The sequence below is a fragment of the Aethalodelphis obliquidens genome, unplaced genomic scaffold (assembly GCF_003676395.1).
Source record: "Aethalodelphis obliquidens isolate GAN/ISIS:26980383/991018 unplaced genomic scaffold, ASM367639v1 scaffold9, whole genome shotgun sequence".
NCBI lineage: Eukaryota > Metazoa > Chordata > Mammalia > Artiodactyla > Delphinidae > Aethalodelphis > Aethalodelphis obliquidens.
Window position 1 is genome coordinate 51526596 of NW_020837953.1, and position 26209 is coordinate 51552804.

General features: G+C 67.3%; 1 protein-coding gene across 1 annotated transcript in view; it reads right to left on the reverse strand.

Annotated features, from left to right (window-relative positions):
* Positions 1-1718: 1718 nt before the first annotated feature.
* Positions 1719-26209, reverse strand: part of PLCH2 (phospholipase C eta 2) — a 26099-nt gene continuing 1608 nt past the window's right edge. Inside the window, 24 exon segments of the mRNA XM_027108316.1 lie at positions 1719-2381; positions 2673-2836; positions 2839-3672; positions 5110-5407; positions 7537-7616; positions 8031-8177; positions 8500-8584; positions 8664-8788; positions 9449-9556; positions 9943-10125; positions 10212-10309; positions 10679-10761; positions 11086-11346; positions 12052-12233; positions 13577-13907; positions 14942-15049; positions 15430-15601; positions 17155-17275; positions 17555-17758; positions 17913-18006; positions 19458-19628; positions 22938-23068; positions 23270-23512; positions 25286-25432. Coding sequence (XP_026964117.1) covers positions 1965-2381; positions 2673-2836; positions 2839-3672; positions 5110-5407; positions 7537-7616; positions 8031-8177; positions 8500-8584; positions 8664-8788; positions 9449-9556; positions 9943-10125; positions 10212-10309; positions 10679-10761; positions 11086-11346; positions 12052-12233; positions 13577-13907; positions 14942-15049; positions 15430-15601; positions 17155-17275; positions 17555-17758; positions 17913-18006; positions 19458-19628; positions 22938-23068; positions 23270-23512; positions 25286-25432 — 4787 coding nt within the window. The 3' untranslated portion in view covers positions 1719-1964.

The following is a 26209-nucleotide window of genomic DNA, read 5'->3' on the forward strand; positions in this document are numbered from 1 at the left end:
GCTGGGCCAGGGAAACCGGGGCCCTGCACCCCCTTCCGGGAGCCTGAGCTCAGCGGTCTGGGACCTGCACTGAACCTCAGGGGGTGCTCGACCTGTCCTGCACCACAGCAGCCCCCCTGGGTGACCCATGTGCTGCACCCCACTCCTGGATGGATGGACCCTGGATGGAGAGGGCCCTGGCCTTCCTGTGAGCAGCCGCCAGGGGGAGCCGGGGGCACGGCCATCTAGAGGGCACAGGCTAGGCCTGTCCAGTGGGTGGTCCATGGATCCCCTTTCCGCAAAGGCTCACCCACCTTGACCCCAACACAGCCCCTCGCCACCCCCCCGGCCTGCACCTGCGCACGGCTCAGCTTCCTGTGGTCGCCTCTGTGAGGCCTGGCCTGCCCCCTCTTCTGCCCAGGCCACCCTCTGTCCTCCCGTCCCTGGTGTTGCAGCAGCATCGTCCCAGCTGGTCTGGGGCTCCCTGTGCAGGGCGTGCCCTGCCCAGACACCCAGGGGGACTCCAGAGGTCCAATCAGAGCCCAGCTCGGCCTGTGTCATGATGCCTCGCTGGGCCTCCCTCCTGTCAGGCCCTGGCGCTCCCCTGAGGGTCGCTGGACAGGCGGGGGGAGCCTGCGGTGGCCCCACGGTGAGTAGGGCACCAGGGCTCTGAGCACCTGCCCTGCCCTCAGGTACCCCTCTTGCGATGCCCTGTCCCTCTCTCAGCTGGGACAGGAAGGGTCTGGGCCTCCCAGCAGCTGAGGGCAGCCCCTGGGAGGTAATGGAACAAGAGGCAGCGCCCACCTGGGGCTGGAGAAGGGCTGGCACCCCCCCGCCATATCTTGTGAGCCCTGGCAGATTGCCCCAGGCTGTGTCCCTCCCTGCCCCCCGCCTCCCCTTCACTTCTCCCAAGATTCTAGTAGCCCAGACGCAGTGCCTTGGGGACCCCTCCCTTCCGGGGTTGGGCCACAGCTCCCCCAGGCTGAGCTCCCCCAACCAGAGGAAGGAGGAGGGCCTTCCCGGTTCCGAGGGGCCTGACTGGTCCTGGGAGGAAAGTGGCACTGGCACAACTGCCCATCCCCCAGGCCTTTGCTGAGTTTGGGCAAGCAGCTGGCGTGGGTCCCTGGGGCCTACGAGGGACACAGCAAGAGACAGACCGCCACAGAGCGCCTGGCGCCCACCAACACCCAGCCTTTCAGACGCCTTGCCCGGCGCCCACCGTCCCCAGGGCCTCCGACCCTGGACAGTAGGGCTGATCCTGGTGTGGGGCCCGAGGCCTCCCTGAGCTGAGCCATGGGTGGGCTGCCCCCAGCCCCTGCTTGTTGTACCAAGTGATTCCACCCTTGGGGGGGCCTCTGACACCTCAGCTGGCTTCTGTGCAGGCCAGGTGCCCGGGTGGGGAGGGCAGTCAGCCCCCCAGCTTCTCGAGGGAGGGGGCGGCCCTGACGGTCCTCTGTGCGCAGAGACTCCAGGAGCAGCAGCCCCACAGCTGGGGACCCTCTGGCCTGGGGCCCTGCCAGGGCCAATGTCTGCCCCCGATAAGTGGGGCGGGAGAGGGGGAGGGAAAGAACAGGGGTGTGTTCGGGGCTTGTGGCCCTGACCCTGGGCGCGGTCCAGCCAAGCCATCCGCGGGCAGAGGGTGGGGGGCATCTTCTGGGTTCCGGCCCCGCGACACCGGGTACGCGGCCACAGAAGGAGCGCACTCGGAGCAAGCGCAAGCGTGTTTATTGGAGCTGTGTTCAGGAGTTTACAAGAGTCTACAATGTCCCGTACAGAGCAGTGTGTGCAGAACAAGCCAGCAGTCGGGCCGGGGAGGCCACGCTCCAGGTCACTGGGCGCCTCGCATGGCAGGGCCCGGCAGACGCGCGCCCGCACACGCCCCGCGGCTGAAACCAGGGGAAAGTGGAAAAGGACACGGCACCATTTTCTTATTGTAGAAGCTTTGCCTCTAAAAATTTAAGTATCTTTCTATGTGTACGTGGATCTTAAAAGATCGTGAAAACTCTGCCCTGCCCCAGGGTGGGCTCCTTCCTCCCAGGAGGAGGGGCAGGGCCGAGGGGCACAGCCACACCGGACAGGCGGCAGCCTCGGGGGCAGCAGCTCCGCAACCTGAGCAAACGCGGGCCCCGCCTAGCCCTGGGCTGCAGCAGGAGGCCAGTGGCGGCAGCACCTGACAGCTGGTTGGTGGTGCCCTTGGCGGGGGCCGGCACATCCCCACAGCCCTCTTGGCCCACGCAGCAGGCGCCCTCAGGGGTGCCCCGCTCCTTCTCTGGGGAGCCCCTCGGGCCCTGCAGCCGCTGCTGCCGCTCCCGGGCCCGATGGGCCCGGCTGGTGATGGCGCGCACACGGCTCTGGCTGCGGGAGGAGGAACGCCGCAGGAAGCCGGGGGCCCCCGCTGCCCCCTCCCCAGCCGGGACCCCCGCTGCCCCCTCCCCAGCCGGGACCCCCGCTGCGCCCTCCCCAGCCGGGACCCCCGCTGCCCCCTCCCCAGCCGGGACCCCCGCTGCCCCCTCCCCAGCCGGGACCCCCGCTGCCCCCTCCCCAGCCGGGACCCCCGCTGCGCCCTCCCCAGCCGGGACCCCCGCTGCCCCCTCCCCAGCCGGGACCCCCGCTGCCCTCTCCCCAGCCGGGACCCCGCTGCCCCCTCCCTAGCCTGGCCCCCACTGCCCCCTCCCCAGCCGGGACCCCGCTGCCCCCTCCCCAGCCGGGCCCCCGCTGGTGGGCAACGTGATGCCCCCAGCCTGCTGGAACCCCGTGAGCCTGCGCAGCTGCTCCGTCGGGGCGTCCAGCCGCGCCCCCCGCCCTGCCGGCCTCTCCCCCGGCCAGGCCCAGGCCACGGCCCGGGCTCTCCACGCGGGGGTGCAACGTCGTCCACGGTCAGGTCCCCAAGGTTCTTGGACTTGGCAGCCACAGTGCAGTCCGGGAGGCCCACCAGGGGGTGGTGGGCCCAGGGTGGCCATGGGGCCAGGGGGCGGGGCTGCAGCTCGTCAGGCTCCACAGGCAGCTGGCCAGCAGCCTGCAGGTTGGGGTTGGATTTGCTCTTGGTCACAGCGGGCAGGTCCAGGCAGGTGGCGGAGGCCAAGCAGGGCCACAGGGGCAGGCGTCCCGCCGGGGCCCCCGGGAGGCTGTCAAGTCCCAAGCCCAGGCCCTGCAGGGAGAGGTCGATGGCCGTGTCACCAGACGACAGGCTGGAGGACGGGGACACGCTGCCACAGTGGCTGCCTGGCTCCAGCGCCTGCCATAGCTGGTCACCGCCAGTGGCATCCAAGGACACGACGGGGCGGGGCCTGGCCAGGGGCCACCGTCCACCCAGGGACTCCGAGGGGACCTGCCCCTCGCTCCTGGCCCTTCTGAGCACGTGGCCCAGAGCCCGGGGGTGGCCCCTGCCGTCCGTCTGGCTACCGGGGGCGCCCTTGCAGGCCCCAGCAGGGCCCCCGCCGTGGCACGCCGACTGCCTGCTTTCAGGGGCTGGCTCAGCGTTCCCTTGGCTCCCGGTCCCGAGCTGGAGGGGCCCGGAAGCTCCCAGAGCCACCCTTGGGGGGCTCGCCGAGCTGGTGCCGGGCCCCGCAGAGCACTGGGGCCCTCCAGGGGCGTGGCTGGGGGAGACGGCCCCCGGCGGTGGGGGGCCAGGACCCCAGGCTGGCTCCTCAGCAATGGTTTCCAGGCTGCACAGGGAGGAGAAGGGGTGGGCGTCTGCGGGGAGAGGGAGAGGCAGATGTCAGGGGTGCCCGCGGGGCTCCAGGCCCCTCCACGTGCTCACAGCTGCCCCCACCCTGCCCCCCCGCTCCGCTGCTGCTGGGGGAAGAGATGGGCCTGGGCGCACAGGCAGGGCCCTCGTGGGGCCGGCGCAGCTCAGGGCCCACGCGCGGCCGGGCCCCGTTACCTGGCACTCAGCCGCTCTCAATCCCTGACTAGGAAGGCAGCGTGGGGACAGAAAGGAGAAGAGGGTGGTCAGCGCCGGGGTGGGGCTGGCCGTGGACAGACGGACGCAAGGCTGGGCAGGTACGGAGGGGGAGCGGGAGGGTGGCCCAGCTTCCAGCACGCCCTCCCCGGGCTCGGATCGTGGCCAGGGGCCACAGGCAGATCTGCCATGACCAGCCCTGGGGCCGGGTGGGGGCTCCGGAGCAGAGCTGCTCATACATGCGTCCCCAGGGCCAAGGGCCACGGCCAAGCTGCTCCCCTCACACTGCAAACAGAGGCCTCTACGTCGAGACTCTGAGCCCCAGCCAGGAACCCAGGCCAGACTCCTTAGAGGACTGCGGTGCCGGCCAGGGGGAGGCAGGAGGAGGGCCTGGAAGCTGCCCCCGGGCCCTGGCAGTCAGGCTGGGCTCCAGAGGCCACCCTTTGGGCTGCAGGCCTCGGCAAGTGGACCCGGCTCAGACTCCCCAGTCCCCAGCCCGGGGTGAGGACGGCTGCGGCCAGAGCTGCAATCACTTTCCCAGCCCCTGGGGAGCATTGGGGGCCTGCGGGGCAAATCATGGTCAGACGGGGGTCTGGGGGCTGAGGGGCCCATGGGACCAGCCGGTGGAACAAGGAAACGAAGGCCAGTGAACACACGGAGGCCACAGTTCTGGACACGGAAGCACAGCGGGGATGCCAGCCAGGCCATGCGGGGGCAGCGTGGGAGCCACCACGGGGACACTGCAGAGGAGCGTCTGGGCTTACCGGTGGAGAGCACGGGGGACTTACTCCTAATCTCCTCCAGCTTTTGAATGAACAGGGCGTTCATCTCCCTCTGCAGGGCCCCCGCCTGCCTGCGGGCGCCCTCGGGACAGCGGGGGGTCCCTTCGGGGCTGCCCGGGCTGCTGGAGTCCAAGGACACGAAGCCGCGGCCGCCCGGCCCCGGCTGCTGGGACCCAGGGCCCTTGGGGGCCCCTCTGCTTCTCCCGGAGGCAGTGTGGGGCGCCCCCCGCGAGCCCGCCCAGGCGCGGGGCTGCTGGCTGATGGCCGCGTGCCTGCTCTCGGGCCCCGGGCTGGGCAGCTGCCCCCTCCGCAGGCCCTCGGCGTCCTCACCGGTGCAGGAGCCCACCACACACTTCATGCAGGTGGTGGCCATCCTGGCAGGCCCAGGGCCCTCGGGGGCCCGCGGGGGCCGCACCTGCACCGGGCTCCTCTCCACCGGTGCCTTACCTCGAGGGCTGCGGCTGCCCAGCTCCTCCGGGGCCGGGGCCTCGGGAGCGGGGCTGGGGCTGGAAGGTGCCGCGTCGCTGGCCTCCCCCTCAGAGCCCAGGTCCTGCGGGTCCAGGACCAGCTCTGGGAAGGCCTTGCGGCCTGGCTTCTGACTCTTGGTTGGGGCGCTGGCCGTGCGCCGCAGGAGCCTCTGGCTAACAGAGGGCCGGGGCGGGGGCCGCCCAGCAGCATGACTGTCCAGGGAGCCGGGCTTTGGGCCTCGGAGGAACAGGCCTTTTAGGCCCAGAGCCTGCTTGACCTGCAAGAGAAGGAGACACATAGCCGGCAGCTGGGCACCAGGGGCCGGAGGCTGCCCAGCCCCGTCCAGCTGTGCTCCGGAGGCCGTGGCCCGGGAGAGCCTGCTGCGGCCCCACGGGCCTGCGCGCTTGGGGCACCACTCAGGGCTGTGTGTAAGGAGGACGGTCTCCAGGGAGGCTCTACCAGGGGCGGCGGAGGCTGTGGCCTCAGCACAGCGTGGACGGCGCCTGCCTGCACCAGGGTGGAGGGAGTGGGCGCTGGCGGAGGGTCTGTGGCTCTCAGGGCAGGTGGCCAGGGAGTGCTGGAGCGGGGAGGCCCCCCCCAGGGTCTCCCGAGCAGAGACCTGGCCCCCAGCCCTGTGCCCACCGCACTCTTCACCCCTCCAGCCCCTGGGGCCCCAGCTCCAGCAGGGCAGGCTGGCAGGGCAGGCTGGCACGGGGCCCCCAGGGTGGGCCTGGTGTGGAGAGCAAGACGGGGTGTGAACCAGACAGAGCACCGGTCCCGCCCGCCCCCAGGCACCGCGGCCAAGGAAGCAGGCACAGCCAGGTGCAGCCCCACGGTCGGCTCACCCGTGCTCCTGCCCGGCCCTCTCCCCTGGAGTGCTACCTCTTCCGGGAAGCCTTTCCAGTTGTCTGCCAGGCAGTCCTTCCCAGACGGCCGGGCCCGGGAGGCCCCTACAAGGCCTCTCCCCCCAGCCTCCCGGCCTGAGGATGGCAGCCAGGGTCCCCAGGACCGGCTGGCACGTGCCTGGGTCAACACCGGAGAGGCCGGCAGGGTCCTCACATGCAGAGACCCTGGAGACAGCCACGGTCCCCGCGACATGGGGGCACGTCTGGGCAGAGGCGTTAGCGGCCAGCACTTGAATCAGTTCTCTGATTCAAGATCCCAAATCCAGAGCAATTTGGTCAAAGTTGGCTAGAAGGTCATTTAGAAGAAGGTCCAGAATTCAAGCTCGGAGCTCCTGGTCCCTGGGGTCTACCCCGCCCCCACCCACCTGCCCTCCTCCTCCAGCACTGGGCGTGGAAGCACAGACAGATCAGAGGGGCACACAGGCAGGCAGAGCGCAGAGGGAGGTGGGGGAGAGGGAGAGGGCACGGGTACTGGGAGGGCCGGCAGCTAGAGGACTGGACACAGGGAGGCGCAGGGCAGGGCGGGGGGGTGGGGGAGGTGCAGGAGTCGGAAAGGCCAAGGGTAGGAGGAGATGGGCCAGACCTCGGGGCGGACACACAGGAGGCCTGGCTGAGGTCCTGGACCTGCCTCGTAAATGCTGCTCTGTGCCTGAGGATGGCCCAGGGGACCCGGAACCACGTCCCGACCCATGTCCCATGAGCTGACAGTCTCCAAAATGCTACCAGGAATTCACGGATGCTAACGGGGTGGCCTGAGCATGCAGGTGGGGGGCGGGCAGGCCACGCCGCCCCCGCGCTGGGGTACCTTCGAGCTCCTAACAGGGCCGTGCTTCTAAAAGTAGACTTTGGACATACAGAAGCCCACTGCAAGACCAAAGAGACAGAGTGAGGCCGTGAGACACGAACAGCGGGCGTGGAGCACGGAGACGGAGACACAGGACCGACAGGGTGACCACGGACGCACGACGGAGCTGGGAGGCCTGTGGGGCCTCCGTCGGCAGCACCCAGGGCCGAGGAGCACGGCAGGAGAGAGACGGTTAGTGCCGGAAGCCACGTGGACGACCACCACGTGCAGCCTTGCTAGGCCCCAAGCTTAGAACCAGGGACCCCTGGGCTCTGCAGACTGCGGAAGTCGGAGGGAGACCCCGTCCTGGGGCAAATGTACTGGGAGCAGGTGGGGGACGGGGCAAAGCCAGGCAGACGCCTTTGAGGAGGGACAGAGAACCAGGGCACCCCGAGCAGTAGAAGGGGAGGCTCAGGAGAGACGCGAGGGGCCGGGGCTGCCCAGGAAGGGCCAGGGCTTCCATGTGCTGGTGGCCACACTGGCCCCGGGACACAGAGGCGCGCCCGGGGGCCCCGCCACTCATTTCGTGGATGGAGACACGGGCCCGTCAAGGTAAGCACTAGGCCTCATGGCCCCAGGGACACGGATGGGCTGGGGCTGGGGCTGGGGCTGGGGCACCCTTTCCCAACAGCAAGTGACCTTGCAGGTGACACTCACCTTACCACTGATGTCACTGACGGCCACGTGGACAAAGATGGAGGCCTCTTCCATCCCCTCCAGGTACACGTGCCGATAGCCTGAAACAGCCGGGGTCATGCTCACCATGGCTCCTACCCACCCACGTCCCCCACACTCTACTTAAAGGTCCCAAAGCCCTGAATACAACCTGTGAGCCTGGTCCTAGGGCCGCTACCTCCTCCAGAAAGCCTACCAGGATTGCTCTCGCCTGCAGAGCAACCATCTTCTGGGGGCTAAGGGGCTCCGCAGCTGGTGCTACCATGCCCCACCCTGACCACAAAGTGCTGTGGCCTTGAACCCTCCTCTTCAGCTCCCTCGGTATCCCCAGGCCCACCCGTGGCAGAAGGCAACTCGCAGGAGGAAGCTGAGCCCCACCCTGTCCTGGCGTCCTCTGCTGGCCTGTGGGGGACGCGCTACGGGGGGCACTGGCCCAGGGCTCTGCCCTCCCCCACCCCCACTGGCCCCCTGCCCACCTGGCATCATGCTGCTGAAGGCCAGCGTCCTTTGGCCTATGAAGTCACGCCCAATGGGGTCATGGTCCCAGACGAGGAAGCGCACCAGCGCTATCTCAGGCATGTGCACCGTGAACACCAGGGTCTCCTCCCACATGGGGTTGAATCCTGGAGGCCACCAGGAGGAGGTGTCTGTCACCTTTGCCCCACCCCCACCTCTCAGACAGGCCAGTCCCATCCGCACCACAGCTCCAGCCTGGAGGCCACACGCCCTTTCCCAGCACCTCCTCCTAGGCTGGCCACCGGCTGAAAGAAGCAACACCGGAAGGCCAGGCGGCTGTCACTGGGCGTCCAGCCGAGGGGGCATCCTGGACAGTTACGTGGGTCACAGGCGGTGGCCCTCACCCTTCCCTTCCCGGTCAGACTGGTGTCAGCAGCACAGGAGCTGTGACGGGGCCTCCGGGCGCCCCCGGCCCTCCCGCGTCCTCACCGTTGTCGTCCACCACGCGCGTCTGCTCCTTGCTGCAGTCCACGGGGAGCCCAATGACCTCCACCTCCACGAAGGGGTCGATGATCTGGCGCAGAGTGCAGGGTGGCACCGGGGCCCAGGCCAACGGCCCGGCCCTCCCTGGCCCCCCAGGCCCTCCCTCCTACCTCCCCTCGGTCCCCCAGCATGGAGTCCCGCGGCTTGGGGAGCTGCTGTCCACTGATGATCCGAAGCACCAGCTGCTTCTTGAGCTGACCGGGCAAAGGGTCCTCGGAGTTGGGGTTGAAGACGCCTGAGGGGGGCCAGGGTAAGGCTGAGCAGGCAGGGCAAACCCACCACCGGCTCCCGGGGCAGCCCCAGTGTGTCCACTCCCTCCTCCACCCCATCCACTGGATGGGAGCCCCGGGTGCGGGAGGGGGAGGGGAGGCAGCCTTCCAGGGCAGGGGTGGGCATGGGGGGCCGTAGGCCGGTCGCCTCTGCGGCCTCCCCATGATGTGGGCCCAGCTCGCTCCTCCCACAGGTGGACCACGGGGGCTCAGTGCGAGGCCACACCGCCTCTGGGTGGGGGGGCCGGGTGCCCGGGGACAGGGTCCAGGGTGGGGGGCCCTGGGGCTGCGCACGTCGATAACTCGAAGAGGCCACTGCAGATAAACGCTGCACAGCGCAAGCCGAGAGGCCCGTGGGAGGACGGGTCGGGGTTACGACGGGAAGAAACCCACAGGTCGTTTTCGGCACATCGGGGAGAAAACTGAGGCGACCGAGAAGGGGGGAAGCGCCGGGTGGACCTCACCCAGGGCGCCTCGCCCGGGGCCTCTCGGGGCAGCACGGGGAGGGCCGCAGATGCCCGGCAGGGTGGCGGCGCTTCCCTGTGCCCCAGCCTGACCCGCCAGCTGGCCTCGCCGCGGCCGCCCCCTGCCACCCCCGTGTCCCCGTCCTGGGGCCACAGCCTCACCCTGGCACATGCACTGGGGCTTGAGCACGTAGCCACAGCTGCCGTTGGCGCTGAACTTGGCCCGGTTCAGCTGGAGCATCCGCCCCTCCGACTGGTAGTTCAGGGCGACTGTGGGGAAGGATGTGAGGTGGCTGACTCAGCACCCAGCCCGTGTGTCCCGCCCCGCCGCTTCCTGTGAGCCCGCGTCCACTACGTGAGCAGGGGCCCTGGGGCTCACGTCGGGCACGACCAGGGCCGTGCGTCCCGGCAGGACTTCCCGCAGAGCCGGCACAGCGGCCCCGCGCACCTCAGGAGCCTGGACGCGCACCTGTGTCTTTCCTGCCTTGCCCTGGGGTCCTAAGGCCCCCGCCCCAGCAGCCCCCACCCCGGCGCCATCCTGGTGAAGTTGGCTGGATGCCGCGAAGGTTCTCCAGAGCCAAGGGCAAGCGGAGAGGCCGCGGAGAACCCAGCTGCACCCCCTCGCCAGCCCGGCTGCCCCAGGCCCCGGCGCCCACCCATCTGGCAGCCGGTGTTCCAGAAGGGCTGCGGGTTGTAGTTGCTGGAATCCACTCGGTAGGAGGAGGGGTAGATGCGAGAGAGCTGGTGCTGGTTGAAGCGCAGGTACTGAGCCGGCTTCTGCTGCAGGATCTGCTGGGCCTTGGTCTCGCTGAAGGAAGACACCTGCCAGCTGGACGCCACTGCCGGGTGAGACGGGCGGCGTCAGGGCACCGGGTCAGCCGCCCCCCCAGGGCCCCGATTCCCCCGCCCCCCAGGGGCCCCTCACCCTCCATCTCCACGTCGTGGATGCCCACGGACTTGGTGTATTTGACCAGGTCTGAGAGGGCCCGGGACAGCTTCACGGTCTTCTTCTGCCGGGTGGCCCTGCGGGAGGGGTGGGGTCAGGACCTGGGTCGCACGCCTCCCTGTTCAGGCTCCGGGGAGCGTCCCTCAGGCGTCCACTATGCCCCCGTGTTCCAGGCGTCAGGACATGTGGCGGACGTGCTGAGAGGTGACACTGGGGGAGGGGGCAGGTGACCGACCGCGACAGCTGCTACAGAAACGAGCACGGGGACCCGCGCTGGCCAGTCTGGTCCTGCACCCCGGGGTCCCTGCCCTGGGCCCCCACGGCCGCTCCCCACCGTGTGGGTCCCTGAGCCTGCACATGTGACGCTGACCGTCGCCAGGACAAGGGTCCCAGCGCGTGCCGCTGCGCTGCCTCTTCGGGGGCCCGGCATGGAGGCAGGCACTGACCCTCGGCTCTGGCTGCCCGGGGCGTCCGGGCCCTCGTCCCCGTCCTCCACGCTGGCCGCCTTCTTCAGCTTGCTGCTCTTTTTCTGTGCAGAACCAGGGCAGAGTCAGGACTGCTGGAGCGCCAGGCCCAGCCGGGCTGTCTGCAGAGACCAGGACACTGCGAGGGAAGGGCCTGCAGCCCTGGGGTCCCGGTGCCCACCCTGCAGCCGGGCCTGCCCCCTCTGCAGTGCCCTGCTTGGCCCGGGCCCTGGGTGACCTGCACTCCGGGCGTCGACCATGGACCGGGGGAGGGCCATCGAGGCACCTGCTCCATCCAGCCCCGACCAGGGCCTCAGGAATCCCAGAGGCCCTCGGTCCTGGAGGAGACCCCCCAGCTCTGGCTGGCGCACGTGGGGAGCCCGGCAGACCTTGCGCTTCGAGACGCTGCGCGCGAGGAGCCGGCTGTTCTGTCTGCTGGTTCCGGCCTCCTCGGCCTGGGAGGAGAGACAGGCAGCGGGGCTGGGTTGGGATGGGCAGCTCCCCCCAGAGGCCCCAGGCCGCCTTCCTGGAAGGGAGGGAGATGGGAGGGGCGTGGAGGAAGTGTGCGGGGAGCAGAGGCCTGAGAACAGCGCTTGCTCGTGCGCCCGTGTCAGCTCCCCACGACGTGCCGTGCGACACTCCTCCAGTGCCTAGTCTTGATTTCTTCCTATGGATGGTGACAGCCTAATAAATGCCGCTTGTGTGTCCGGAACATTCCTCGGCGTGCCCGCTTAGGTAATCCTCATACGGGGGTCCCGCAGCTCAGGAGTCCCCGCCTGCTTCTTGCAGCGGCAAAGCTATTACCTACTTAGACAATCCCCTGGGCTGTGGCCATTACCGTTACCGTTTGCACTCGGGGCTACGGTGAGCCTCCTGAGGCTGCAGGACCAGCTTCTTCGCTGCTGTTTACAGAACACGCGCGTTGGCGGCTCCCCTCCTGCCCCCACCCGAGGGGCCCCCGGGCCTGTCCCTCCCCCCTCTGGGGCCGAGGCACAAAGCTCTCATCCATCCTGAAGCTCAGTCACACCTCTGGAGCGGCTGGGAGTCTGTGCCAGTGTCCCCGAGGTCCCTCGTCACAGCCGTCACCAGCCGCCCCCCAGCCCCTTCCACAGATGCCCCGCCCCCGCCCCCGCACTCTCCCAACTTTGCTCAGGACGTGCCCACCAGGGCGGGAGCCGGCTTCGCAGCCGAGGTTCCCTGTCAAGGAGGGGCTTCAGCCAGGGGCACACACATCTGCACGTATCTGCACACGCACCCTGCGTGCACCCACGCGAGCTTGTGCGCACCCCCCTGTGGGCGCCCCTGCGCACACACGCCTCCCTCGGCCATGCCCCTGCCTGGCTCGCTGGCCTCACCCAGGAAATGAGCAGAACCGCCGAGCAGGGAGCCTGGAGCTCAAGGGCGAGCTGCGAGGCCCCCCCAGGCCCGGCCAAGGAGGGCAGAGGGGTAGGGACAGCCACGGGGCCACCCCCCACCCCCTCCTCCGCCCCCTGGGGAGTGCTGTCTCCCACCCGCCGGCTGGCTGCCCGGAGGGGCGCTGGTCCAGAGCCCAAGGCGCAGCAACGGAGGCGCTCAGAAAACCCGCGAGCTGGCAGAGGTCGGGAAGCGGCGTTCAAGGTGTGTCAGGAGCCGGCGGGGTTGACCCACCCCTTGGCTCTTTACACCCCGTGGTCACCCAGCACACGAGCACCCCTGAACCTGGCCACAAGCGCGGAGAGGCGCCTGCTGGCCCAGATCCTGGAGAAGTGCTGCGGCCACAGCCAGGATCTGCTGTCACCCACTCCCACCGCGCGCACCCCAAGCTCAGCAGGGGAGGCGGCACCCGCGTGCCGTCCTCGGGGGGGTGTGGGAAGCCCCTCCCACCAGGACACAGCGCCTGACGGGCCTCGTGCTCGCAAAATGGGGTCTGCGGGGCCCACGGGCACCCTCCTGGCCCCGAGGCCAGCTGCCCCGCCCATCACAGCCCGCTCAGGGCGCCGGCTTTCGGGCCACTCAGCTCATGGCGCCACATCTCCAGCGTTTGCCGGCCCCTCCAGACGGCCCCACAACTGCTCAGCCGCACTGGCCTGGCCCCCATATGCTTCACATCCGCCCTGACGGCCCCCACACTGTTCTCCCACAGAGGAACCTCCCAGAGCTCGGCGGCCCTTCCCTGTGCGGCTGGGGGGCCTCCGGGTGGGGGGCTGCACAGCTGCCCAGGATCACTCGGCTCTGAGAGCCTGGAGCCCCTCCCTGTCACCACTAGACCCCCCAGGCCACGCCCAGGTCCTCTTCGGCAAGGAGCTGCAGGTGCCCGGGGGCTGCCAGCCCACTCCTGCCCACAGGCAGGGAGGGTGTGGGCTAGAGGAGCTGTCCGCAGGCCTCCAGGGGACAGGCTGTCAGCCACACACAGGGCAGCCCCTCCCTGGCCATTTGCCTGTGACAGGGTGACAGTTGGGGGTCCCTCGTGGTGAGAACTGGAACAGCCAAGTGTGAGCTCCTGGAGGACCCGGGGTGGAGATGTGCACCCGGGGCAGTGTGTGTGTATGCGTGCAGGTGTGTGTGTGTGTGTGCAGGTGTGTGTGTGTGTGCAGGTGTGTGTGTGTGGCCAGGTTTGGAGGGACAGGTGTGTGTGCGTGCAGGTGTGTGTGTGTGCAGGTGTGTGTGCAGGTGTGTGTGCAGGTGTGTGTGTGTGGCCAGGTTTGGGGGGTCAGGTGTGTGTGCGTGCAGGTGTGTGTGTGCGTGCAGGTATGTGTGTGTGCAGGTGTGTGTGTGCAGGTGTGTGTGTGTGTGCAGGTATGTGTGTGTGGCCAGGTGGGGGGGGCAGGTGTGTGTGTGTGCAGGTGTGTGTGTGCAGCTGTATGTGTGTGTGGCCAGGTTTGGGGGGGCAGGTGTGTGTGCGTGTAGGTGTGTGCGTGCAGGTGTGTGTGTGTGTGCAGGTATGTGTGTGTGGCCAGGTTGGGGGGGGGCAGGTGTGTGTGTGTGCAGGTGTGTGTGCACAGCTATGCAGAAACCTCACGCTCCGGCCCCTCTCCCAGCTGCAGGCCGACCCCGCCTGCCTCGGGGCTCCCACCTTTTTGGCCTCTGCCGTGTGCCCGAGTTTGCCAGGCGGAGGCAGTGTGGACGCGGTGAAGTCACTGGGGTCTTCGCAGTCCCGAATCTTCGCCTCCTTCATTAGGGAATCCAGTTTCCTCTTGGCAATGTTTTCCACACGCTTCAGATTGGTGGAGGCCTGCAAGAGGCGGACGGCCAGCCCCTTGGCCTCAGTCCCCAGCTTGCGGGCAGCAGCGGGGACAGCGTCCGGTCTCGGGCAGGGCCAGCACCACTTCACGCTCACCCCACGTGAGCTCCAGCTCACGCCTGGAGCTGGCTCCAGGCTCGCTCCCACATCACCTTGCTATGCGCCCCGGCATGTGATTTGTCCCGGGGCCTCAGACAGTGCCGAGCAGGCCCTGAGCCCAGGCCTATCTGATTCTAACACCTGTCTCCTTCAGGTGCACGATGCTGCCTGCTGGACCAAGTGGACCGCTCATCGGGCACCCAGCGGCCGCTCTGGGCTCTGAGAGCCGCTCAGCAGCTCAGGATCTGGGAACCCACCACCAGCCACCGTGCACCTCAAGGAGATGGATGGGGTGGGGACAGACCCCAGCGTGGCCCTGACCAACTGGAACCCTCCAGGCAGGGCCTGGGCCTTGGGCATCTGGGCACCCGCATGCCCAGCCAGGCTGGAGTGGGTGCAAGGTGGCCACCACAGACCGAGGCCTTACTATCACCCCTGGCCAGGCAGGGAAACCTGCTCCAGGGAAACCTGCAAACCCACCCAGAGTGGCAGGAATCCACTGCCTCAGGGCTTTCTAAAACAATTAGCCAGCCGTACAATTATTCTCCCATCCGATGGCCCCTCAGGGAGAAATAATACCTTGGCGGTACCCAGAAGAGGGAAGAGGCTAATTAGAGCGTCCCCACCCCCACCCCCGCCTGCCGCTGGGCTGCTCAAAGCCCTTGTGGACTCCTCAGCCTCCCAGCATTGCCCCTGGTCCCAGCGACTCTCTGAGAAGAGGTGACAGCCGCTAGCTGGGAACTCGGGGTTCGCGCCCTGTGTGGAGGGCTGGGCAGGGGGGTGCCCAGCAGCCTGGCAGCTTTGCAAATCACCCTCAGAATCTGACCCCTGCCCCTCTGTCCCTGCCACCTCCCTTCTACGAGGCTTGAGCTGGCTGTTCAGGTCTGCAGCTCCCCCGGCCCCCAAAGCCCCCCACCCCCACTCACATCCCCGTTGAGGAGCTTGCAGTCCTCATCGATCTCGTCTGCACTGTCCTCATCAGACACCTCGCCCTCCTCAGCGTCCTCGCTGATGTTGGCTGGGAGCTTCTTGCCCTGGGGGAGGAGGTGGACCTCGGCAGGGGCCCTGTGGGAAGTGCTGGGGGGCCGGCACCCACAGGAGCAGCAGCAAAGCGTAGGAGCCTTTCCCAAGCTTGCTTGTGGCTCTCAGGCCGGGGGCAGGGCCAGCCCACCCACCCTTGCGGCAGCGGCGTGGGAGGGACATGCCCGGGTGTGATGCCAAAGGCCCCAAGTTGATTGACAGCCACGGGGAGAAGGAGGCCAGGTCAGGGGCAGGCTTGCCCTGTGGCCCCTCAAATCTATCGCAGATGGCGTGGAACCCCAGCAGGGCCTTGCCCTTGACCTGACTGCAGGTTAGAGGTCGGAGGTCGGAGGCTCAGCAGGACGCTGGCCCCAGGGGGGTAGGCAGGGCTCACCTTCACCAGGATCTTGCCCTTGAGCATCTGTGGAGAGGGTAGCGTGGTGGCATCCTCGCTGCTAACTGATGACAAGTCCAGCTTGTCCCCAAGGATGTCGGTCAGATACTGGGCCATCTTCTTCTGCTGGACGACACTGCAGTGGTTCTCGATGGACAGAATCACTGGATACCTGTGGCCCCGAGAGGGAAGGAGCAGAATGAGGCCAGGGGAAGGTAGGTCTCACCTATGTAGGACTGCAGGTCACCTGCACCACTGGATGAGGAGGAATCTTCACAGGAGCCCAGGATAGACGGGGCTGCCAGCCACTCTGGGAAGGGGCCCACCAATGGCTTTCAAAAGCAGGAGAGTGTGGGGGAAAGGAGCTGGGAGACCTTAGGGATGGGTAAAGGAGGCATGTACTTCTTCTCCCAATAAGAAAATAACAAAGGCGAACAGAAACTCCAGGAAAAACAAAAGGAAACGTCCAAGCAAGTCATGGTTTGAAAATGCCGTGGGGGCCTCCCTGGTGGTCCAGGGTTAGGGCTCTGCCCTTGCACTGCAGGGAGCCCAGGGTTAGGGTTAGTCCCCCTCTGGTGGGGGAACTAAGATCCCACAAGCCACAGAGCACGGCCAAAAAAAAATGGCGTGGAGTACACCGAGGTGCGATGGATAGACTGTGAGAGAGATAATCCCATTCACCGAGATACTGCAGACGCTGTCCTGTGCGTGGCCCTGGGGCCCAATAAGGAGGGAGACATAGCCTGGTACACACCATCGGGGGAACGTCATTATTACCTACGTGGTGCAGAGTGGGGAGTGCAGAGTGGGGAGCGCAGCGCGGACTTCCATGGTAAGTTCTTCAGTTGTTAATTTCCTTAGTCATGCGCACATTTACTTGGATTTTTGCCAAAAGGCAACATAATCCCTTTAGAAAATGTAAACGACCCAAACCTAGAGGTCAGAAACTAGAGCAAGAGGGGGGCGAGTCCTGCGACGTGAGAGGCACGGCCTGGGGCAAAGGTCCGCCCCGCCCCATCTCCCAGTCAGGGCGCCGAGGCCTGGGGGAGGACCTTGTGCCCACAGAGATTATGCTGGCATGGGAGGTGCAAGCCCCGTCCTGAGACCCCAGCAGGAGACCTGTGTGTCCCAGCCCCCCTGCCCTGAGACGCCCCCTCACCTGCAATTCCAGAGGCCAGAAGGCCCTGCAGAGATCCCTCCCTCCCACTCCCTTCCAAGACACAGCCTGTGCCAGGTCTTCCCGGAGGGGCACCTCTGTTTCTACTTCTTAAATCAGTCTCGCTTCCCCTCCCCCCTCCTTCACCCTCACCCGCGAGCCTCACTGAGCTGAGACTCGAGGGTAGCAGTGTTGGGAGGCCGTCTCCTATTCCCAGAAACTAAACTGGATTTTGTCCAACAGTGTCTCTAGCCGTTCTGAGTGACGCAAGTTGAGTCTGGACACAGAGTAACTTCTTAAGAGCAATTAGTGCCACCACTGTGGAAGGCCTCTGACACCAGGTGTCTGTGGCCCGGGCCGCTGACACACACGCCCTGCCTGGCCCAGCTGCTGCTCCTGCGTCCACCACCTTCCCTCTCCTCTGCCCCTGCCCTGCCCCCACCCTCAACAAGAAACCAGCCGCCAAAAGGCTGCACTGCTCCGCAGAAAGGATGTACCGGAGGGGCAGGATGAGGCCCTTGAGCCCCTCCCCCCACCCCCGGGCCAGCCCCCCAGTCCCAGCCACTCACTCGTTCTTGACAAAGGCGTATTTGTTGATGGTTTCAATGACGTCTTTGAAGAGGATCTTGGAGGTCAGAGTGTAGCCATGGTGCACAATGGGCTCCCCGTCAGGCCCATCCCAGCAGTCCACTGCAGGCACACAGGCCTCAGTGGGTTCCAGGGCCCGGACCACCACTGCCCAGAGACCCCCAGTCCGTGGACGCTAACCGGAGGTGGTCCTCTTGCACCGCAGTTAACACCAGGAGAGACGTAGCCCGGCCCCGGCCAGGCAGAGGGCAGGAACCGTGCCCAGGGACTCCAGAGGGCTCCTCGGGGCCACCCCGCCCTCCCACAGGAGACATCAGCCCAGGCCTAGGACCGGCCCCTGGGGCCGAGGGGCGTGCTGGGTCCCAGAGCCCCAGCACTCACCCTCCACGCAGCGGCAGCCGGACTGCAGGACCCAGGCGTACATGTCCACCCTCGACTGGGACATGAGCTGGTCGCCCACGAGGTAGGTGTTGTGAGACGAGGTGATGAAATAGTGGCTCAGCGGCCACGTCATGTCCTGGTGTACGCGGTGGTGCTCCGGGTTGAAGATGTCGCCAGCGGGGCTCCGAGTGTAGTTGGTGAACCCTGCTGGGGGAGCGTGGTGGGGGCAAGGGGCTCAGCCCCGCGTGCCAGCCCCGCCGTGCGCTCATCTCGGGACCGCCCGCCCCCATGCCGCGTGGACCCCTCCGCACCCCGCTGATCCGGCAGCGCAGCTGGGCCGGCAATGGCACCCACTCACCGTCAATGCCCATGGTCCCCTTACTCTTGTTCTCCGGGCAGGGCTCAAACTGCTCGATGATGTCACGGCAGCTCTCGAGGGTCACGCCTGTCATCTAGGCCAGAGCAGGGGCTTGAGGCCAGGCTGGCCCATCTCCGGCCCCACCGCGGGCCGCCTCCGCGCACGGGCGCTGACCACGCGAGGCTGAGGCCCTGGTCCCTGTGGCGTGCTCCCCCGATTGGGGGGCTCACGGGCCACCCCCAGTGGCATGAGACTTGGGCCTCAGTGACCAGCAGACTCCAGAGGGTCCCCTGGGTTTGGAAGAGCTGGCGCTGACCGAGGACCCTTAGCATCATCAGCCGGGCCACCCGCCACCGCTGCTGTGTTAGGGGTCTCGAGGGCTGTGGACCAGGGCGGGCTGGCAGGGAACGAGGCCTGGTGTGAGGACCACGTCCCATCTTGGAGGAGCCCAGGGGGCTCACCTGGCCCCTCCTGTCGCCTCCCCAAGTCCCTCGCAAGAAAGCTGTGCGTGGCAGCCGAGCCCAAGGTGGCCTTGCCCATCGGTGGACCCGTGTGTCAGAGGCTGAGTGATTTCCCAGGGCCCCACAGTGCAGCCCCCGGGGGCTCCCCGCTCCCAGAGGCAGCTCCACCAGCAGGGCTACCTGGACGTCCCCAGGAATGTGGGGATGGGTATGTAGTGGGGGGAGAGGGGCAAATGGGGTCCGAGCTTGGAGCAGCTGTGGACCCAGGAGGCCCAGAGTCAGGGGCCAGGGCTCAAACCACCCAGCTGGTGGATAGTTTGGGCCACAGACAGTAAGAAGAGCTCTGGAGAGCTTAGGGCGAAGGTCAGGGAGCAACGGGTCAGTTCTACCCATCCCAGCCCGGGCCGCGTTCCCTCCCTCCACCCCTGTCGGAACAGCGGCCCCTCAGCCTCACTCCGGCGCTGCCCACAGTAGCCGCACCCACGCCGTCTGCGGTCCGAGCCCCCCTGTGGCAGCGCTGTCCCCTCAGGGGGTGGCCTTCCCCCCCCAACCCGGGCCCGGGATGAGGGGTCCAGACCCCTGAGCCAGGCAGGGAGCACTCGGCCTCTCAGGACGGATGGGGCGCCTGGGGCCGGGGACAGTAGAGGCAGGCACACCCTGCTGGCACCCAGAGGCACCTGCACGTCTGTTGGACAAATGTTGGAGTGAGTTGGCAGTGGGCCCAGAGCCCTGGGGGTGGGAGCCGGCCAGACCCACGTGGCTGGACCAGGCCCGAAGGCTGGGCCAAGGGACCTAGGCCAGAAGATGCTCGACGCCAGTGTCGGGGCCGGGGTCAACCACGGGCTCCCCTCTGGGAGCTCCGGGGGGGCCACGGTCAGGGCTGAGCCCCTCTCCTTCCCCACCGGCTTGGAGGCTGTGGCCCGAGCCAGGAACCGAGGCAGGTGCAGTAAGGGGGCCTCAAATGCCAGACTGGTGCCCACACTTCCCCAAGCTCTCAGCCACACTGTGGACGGGCTCAAATGCCCCGGGAGGCCGCGGTGAGGCCTCAGCCGCCAGGAGCCCGGCTCCTGCCGGGGACGCTCACCTTCTGCTCCACCTCCAGGAAGCGCTGCAGGTCGGCGGCGTCCAGGTGGTCTTTGTGCTCGCTGTAGGCCAGCATGAGCAGGTAGAGGTCCCGGCGGGTGGACATCATCTTGTAGAAGGCACAGAACTCCTCGAAGCCCAGTGTCCCCTGGTGGTCATCTGTGTCTGCTTCCTGTAACGCAAGGCCTCCGGGTCCCCTCACATCCCACCCCGGGCCTCAGCCACGAGGGTACCTCCAAGCTCCCCATCCCTCAGTCAAGCCTGAGTCGAATCACCCCTCCTGCTTCCAGCACCACTGCCCATGCCACGGGCTCACGACTGCTCCCCAAGCCCGGCAGCGGCATCCTCACTGGGCTCCCCCTCGCCTCTCCCGCCAAGAAGCCACCGAGTGACCCGTTAACACAGCTCTCACCCCACCTCCCCCTTTCCGAGCCTTCCCAGGTCAACCTGCAACTGAACCCAGCAAAGTCACCCCACCCTGGAGAAACACCCCACCCTGCAGCCAACGACACCCCACCCAGGAGCTAATGCCTACGCTGGGCTGTGATCTGTAACTAGGGTTGGCCGTCCATTGACTGGAGAAGCACAGGGCCCCCGGGCATGCAGGAATCCCAGAATCCGGCTGCCACAGCAGAGATGCGAGGACAGGGGCTGAGACCAGAGAGCAGCTCACACAATACCCACAGGAACCCCCCAGGCAAACCCACCAGGCTGCTAATGAGACCACAGACTCCTTCATGAATCCACTCACTCAGGGAGCACCTGCTGAGGTGTCAGACCCTGGGGACACCAAGAGCCCAGGCCAGGGACAGACCCAGAGGGCAAGGGCACCCAGTGCTGGAGGCCAGGCTGCCCTTAGGAAGTCATGGGGGTCCCTGGAGCTGGGCCAGAAGGACCGTGTGGAAGGTACTCAGGACCCTGAGTGCCGAGGTTGGGTCCTTAGCCTGGTGAGCAGGGTGGGGGGTGGGGGGTGGGGGTGGGTGCGACTGCCCGGCAAAAAGAGACCCCAGGTTCAGCACCATGGAGAGCAGTGCAGCCAGCCTCTCGGGGCGTCTGCATTCTTTTCTCCTATGGCCACACAATCTGGGGTGGCTGGAGATGGGAATGAGGCCCCCCTCTGAACCAGAAGTATCACCAGCGAGCCAGGTGCAGGCTACAGCCACCCCCATGTCCCCGGCCCCGGAGAGAGTAGGGCTCCTGGGAAGGCTGCCCTGCCTGCCCCGGCTTGGCCCCTAGGTGGGCGCCCAGCACAGCCCGAGCATCTCCCTCCAGGACCCGGGTGCCCATGCCGGGTGCTCACATCAAGGCCAGGACAGGGCCAGCTTGGTATGAGGGGCCCAGCCCAGGGCCACCTGCACGGGGCCAGCAGATGCCACCCTGTGTCTGTGCCAGGTTTGGGGGCAGCCCTGTGTCTAGAGCTGGTGGGACGGACCCGGGCAGGGCACTCGCTGCAGGTCAAAGGGCCCCTCTGGGACGGAGTCAGGCTGGAGGCCCTCCCAGGGGCCGTGGCTGCAGCTGGGCAGAGATGCGGGGTGACCTGGCCTCTCCGCGGGCTCCGGGCTGGGCAGCATGCCGAGGTGGTGGCTGAAAATGCTCTGTGACGACGAGGCCCTCAGGGGCCCGAAGGGCGGCTCTGAGCCCTCGGCCCCAGAAACGCCTCTCTACGTGGTCACGCAGCCGCTCTCCTCTCCACAAAGGGAAACCGCGGCGGCTAAAAGCACACGCCGGCCGGAGCTGTGCTGCTGGGCCAGGCCTCAGAGCCGCCCAGGGTGCGGCCTGGCCTATGTTCCACGGTTATTTTAGGCTTAATGAAATTACGCTCAAGCCACTCGTTACCCACCATACAGATCTCTCCTTTGATTAGGGCAGTTCCAGGCAGTGGAAACGATATTGAGATTTCTCGACCATAAAATTGTTACTAATTATCAGAGCCGCTCTGCCCGGCTGGAGGTCAGCCCTCCTTCCCTGGGCTCCCGAGTGCCCACAGAGGGCCCCGTGCAGATGGGCAGGGAGGCCCAGGTGCTCAGGGACCACCGTGGACAGCGCCCACTTGGGGCTGAGCTGCCCAGGGTCTGGGGTCAGCAGCTCTGGCCCACAGCCCCCCGCTGGCCTTCCTCCAGGGCCCCACTGGCAGGTCCTCCTTGAAGCGGCCTGGACAGCGCCCGGACACCACTAGTCCTGGGGCTGGTCAGAGGGCTTTGTGGGGAGCCCCTTTGGTGCCCAGGGGGTGCGGGAGGGGCCCAGCCTCCTTACAGGAGGGGCAGGGGGCGTGGGCTCTCCGGAGCTCCAGCGGGGGGCATTTTCAAGGAAGGTCTTGGTGGCGGACCTTCAGGCCCCAGAGGCCTGTGCCCACTCGCACCCATTCCGTGGGGGGCACTCGTCTCTCGTCCTGCCTCCGAGGCCAATCTGAGCCCCTGACAGCCTCACCGTTCTGGAAGGCACTGCTGACCCCCGAGCTGCCCCTGGAAGCAGGGCAGGCAGGGAACGGTGGGGCTGCTCTGCGGGCCTGAGCTATCTGCCGGCCCCTCACTGCCCAGGCCGGCTGTGTCCCCGCTGGGGCCTTCAGGAGGGGCGCTGTGAGCCCCCCAGTACTCACCCAGCAGTCCGAGAGCACTCTGCTCACACCACCCCGCCCCCGCCATTCACGCACGGACCCACGCGCTCCGGGCCGGCCAGCTCCCCTCGCTCCAGCCAAGCACAACCTCCCGTCCCTCGCGAGAGCCCAGAAGGGGGCAGCCGGGCGCCGAGCCTCTGGAGCGGTTGGCTGCGTGCGTGTGTGTGTGTGTGTGTGTGTGTGTGTGTCTGTGTGTGTTTGTCTGTATGTGTGTGTGTGTGTGTGTGTGTGTGTGTTGGGGCACAGGGCCTGGTTCAAGCTCGTGGAACCCTCTTCCCAGGTGGCAGCAAGACAGTGAGGCCTGAGTGAGGTGGAGTTTGCTCGCCCGTCCCCACCCGGATCCAGGACCTGCTGACACCGCCTTCCTCCCCCGGCCCAGCAGCGGTTCCGCAAAGAGAGAAACTAATTACAGACAATAAAGGCCGCCGCTCAGCTGAGGATGCATTTTCATAACTGCTAACACCGGGGTGGCTGGGGACCACAGGCTGCGCGGTGGGTAACCAGAGCTGCTGCCCAAAAGGCAGGGCCCGTGCACCCCACTAAGTCTGGGGAATCGCGGGGCAGTGTGGGACGTGGGGTGCAGGTCCTGCGGGTGCTTCCCCTCGCTGACCCGGCGCCTGCCCACATGTCCGGTCCGCCGGCCTGGGGAGGCCCCAGGAGCTGCTGCAGTGGTGCCGGCACAGCTGCGAACAGGGGGCAGCTTGGGGCATCTGACTGACCGCCCCGGACAGGTGCAGGACAGCTGCTTCCCTGCCATTTCCTGCAGCTTGGACGGCACTGCCTGGGACCTCCTGCAGCTTGGACAGGGCCGGCCTGCTGCCGGACACACGCCTGTCCCCAGGACCCTGGCGGCCCCGCCGGCCTCACCTTGAACATCTGCTTCACCCTCTGCCGCGGCAGGTTCACGTTCAGCTTGTGCAGCAGCTGCAGGACCTCCCCGATGCTCAGGCTGCCGTCGCCGTTCTTGTCGGCCTCGTCAAACGTCTGCTTCAGCCACTTTGGGGCCAAGTTAGGGGCCAACGGAGGTGCAGCAAGGCCAGCTGCGCCTCCCTCCCCTCCCCTCCCCGGGCAGGAAGGCGTGGAGGACCCCGCCCAAGTTCCCCTTCCCGAAATATGTGAGCCAGCTGGGGCTCACCTGCCCCCCACGGTGGACAGTGAGGGGTGGTCCCCGGGGCCCTCCCGCCGTCCGTGAGGATATTGGTCCCGGGTGCGCTGGCGGCGGGCCAGGCTGTCCTCGTCACGGATGCCAGCCATGAGGTAGCGCAGGCCGGTGACCCAGGTGCGCGCCTCGTCGCCGCTGGGCGAGACCAGGTCCAGCGACTCTCGGTGGCTGCCGTGGTAGATGCTGAAGCAGCAGCTGGGGTCGAAGCTGCTATCGGGGAAGCGCTGGAAGACCTCTGACTGCCGCCCCTCGCTCACCTCCTGGATGGAGTCGATGGAGACTGCAGGGGGCGGGGGGCACGGTCACGGCCCTCCCCGGGGCCAGGCGTCCTCCACCCGCAGGCGCCAAGGCGCTCTCAGCAACAGCTGGGGCCCGTTGGGTTTCCCGCCCCGTCTGAGCCTGGGGCCGCCTCGGTAATAAAGGCTGGCACCAGGTGGGGGCCGGGGGCAGCGGGGCCCGGCTCGGCGCGCGCCAGCTCAGGCGTCATCGGGCATTTCAGCACTGGCTGCAGCGCCTGCAGCTCCATGGGGCCTCCGTTCAGAAGCTGAGTCACCGCGAGGAGATGAGCTGAGAAGGGCGTTTGTAGGGCCTGTTCCCGTGCCTGAGGCAGGGCCCCTTCTCAGGCAGTCGGGGCACAGGTGGGCAGCATCCCCACTGGGAGCAAGCACCCTGGGCTCGGCACAGCCAGGGACTCCAGCACTGCACCCCCTGCCCGGCTCCTGCCCCCAGCGGCAGGCTTGGCACCACCCTGGACATTATCGTGTCCCGTGCAGTAACGATGGGTCTTCCCCACTCGCACAGTGAAGGGTGCGCGAGTTCTTCTGTCTTCTGCCCCCACTACCCCCTCCCCGGGAGCTCCCGCCTCCCCAGCTCCCTGTGTGCACGCATGTTCATGGTGGGGGTGGGGGTTCTGGGCCCCCAGATTAGGGGGCGCTGACAGTCAGGAGACAGCTGCCCCCACATTGTTCCTCCCTCCTGGGGACCCCTCCATGGCCAGAGTCAGCTGGTCTCCCCCCGTCCTAGCCTGCTGGTCTCTGCCCTGTCACCCCTTCCCCAGAGGGGCCTCCACGACCCCCACCCACCTGCTCCCCTCTATTTGCCCTCCTGTGTTCTCGTCACTCAGCATGACGTGAAGTTATCCTACCATTAGGTGGTGTCACCCACCTCGCACTCAAAAGACCAGCTTCATGGCGGCTCAGTTCCCAAAGGATGCCCAGTGCTGGGAACAGTGCCTGACACAGAGCAGGCTCTCCGGATGGAGCACAGGGGCTCCTGCCTGAGCAGCCAGTGGCGGTTCCACCTCCCCGGGGCCCACAGGGCAGTCACAGCCCCCTCCTCCAAGACACCCTCCCAGGGGGCTCCACAGCGTGGCTCTCTCCTGGGCCCCATGGTGGCAGCAGTGCCCTTAGCAACCATGGGGCTGAGGCCCTGCCCCGGCACACCTGCGTCTCTCCAGTCGCCAAAGCCAGAGGAGGGGCCATAAAGTCCCCTCTCTCGCCTGTAAGGACTCACGTGTCTCTTCCTGACCCCCAGGACCCCCAGCCTGGTCCCTGCCCAAATCCTCACAGCTCATTACCCGCCACCATCCATCCAGACAGCTCTGCAGCCTCCACACGCCTGTCAGCTGCTCACACCCCAGGCTGCCTGGGCCAGCATTCCGCACCGGGGTCGCACCCTCAGGGTGCCCAGCAGGGTCTCTCTCTGCTCACGAGCGTCTTATCTCCCCGGCTAGACTGAAGGACTTTTGCCTCTCAGCGCATCTCAGCATCCGGTGCAGGGCTGGGCACTGGGGCTACTCAGTCTCCACTGAGTCCCAAGGGCTCTGCTAGGTGGGCAGCAGGGCCAGGGCCCTCACCCCACCGCGTCCAGATGTCACCGAGGATCTCCAAGGCCAGCTGAGCCCATGGGCCAGGCCTGGGACTTCCAGGGCTCAGGTCTTGCTGCCCCTTCAGCTGCCCAGTGGCTGCTCTGGGAGGGTCCTCTGCCCCCCTGGGTGCTGGTCTGGGGGCTCTGCCCTGTCCACCGCTCCCCCACGCAGGGCCACCCCACTCACTCTTGGCCTTCTCGTTCTTGCGTGAGGGCCGCCAGCGGATGCAGGAGCGATGTTCGTCCAGGAAGTAGAAGCGGGCCAGGCCCTTGGAGCCGCCACGGAGCTTCACCATCTGCGTCCCCGCCTGCATGGCACTCATACATCGCTCCACTGGCGGCCGCCGACCCGGCACACAGACGGACCGACGCAGACAGACACAGACAGACACAGACGGGTGCCGGTGAGCGCTGCAGCGGCCCCTCTGTGCTCACTGCAGCCTCAGCCCCACCCCCCACGTGCTCAAGGGGGTGCAGAGACCACCCACCCACCAGGGCACCGAACTCAGACCCCAGGCCTGCCTGAGGCCCCAGGTGCTGGCCCAGGTCACAGATCCAATCTGGGACCCTGATGAGAGGCCAGAGTCCACACAGAGAATTGGACCGATTCTGCCCAGCCGGGCTCCTGTTGGCCTCCCCAATGGTCCTGCGGCCCAAGGGCCAGGCGAGGTCCCAGACGGGACCCTTCCCACCCCCCAGCTCTGCCCTGCTTCAGCGGCCTCCCACCCACCCCCTCCCACCACCATGACCTGCCCCAAAGGCTATGACACACGAGAGGACACAGGGATGGGTGGCCGAGCCCGCTGTCAGGAGCTGCTAGGCAACGAGGTCCCGGGCCAGGCACAGGGTGGACCCAGGTGGGCGGCATGCAGGCAGCCCCCCACGATGCCCAGCCTGGCTCACTGGCCCGGCCACAGGCGCTCCTGAGAGCCTGCATCCCCTTCCCGTGGCATCTTCAGGAAAGCCGCCCTCCTCACACGCACGCACATCCACCCGGAGGCCACAGAGGAGGCGCCACGAGGCCAAGGCCCCACACAGGTCTGGGAAGGTGCAGAGCCCACACCTTCCCCCAGGGGGCCCCACTGCCTCTCCCCCCCCCCCCCCCCCCCCC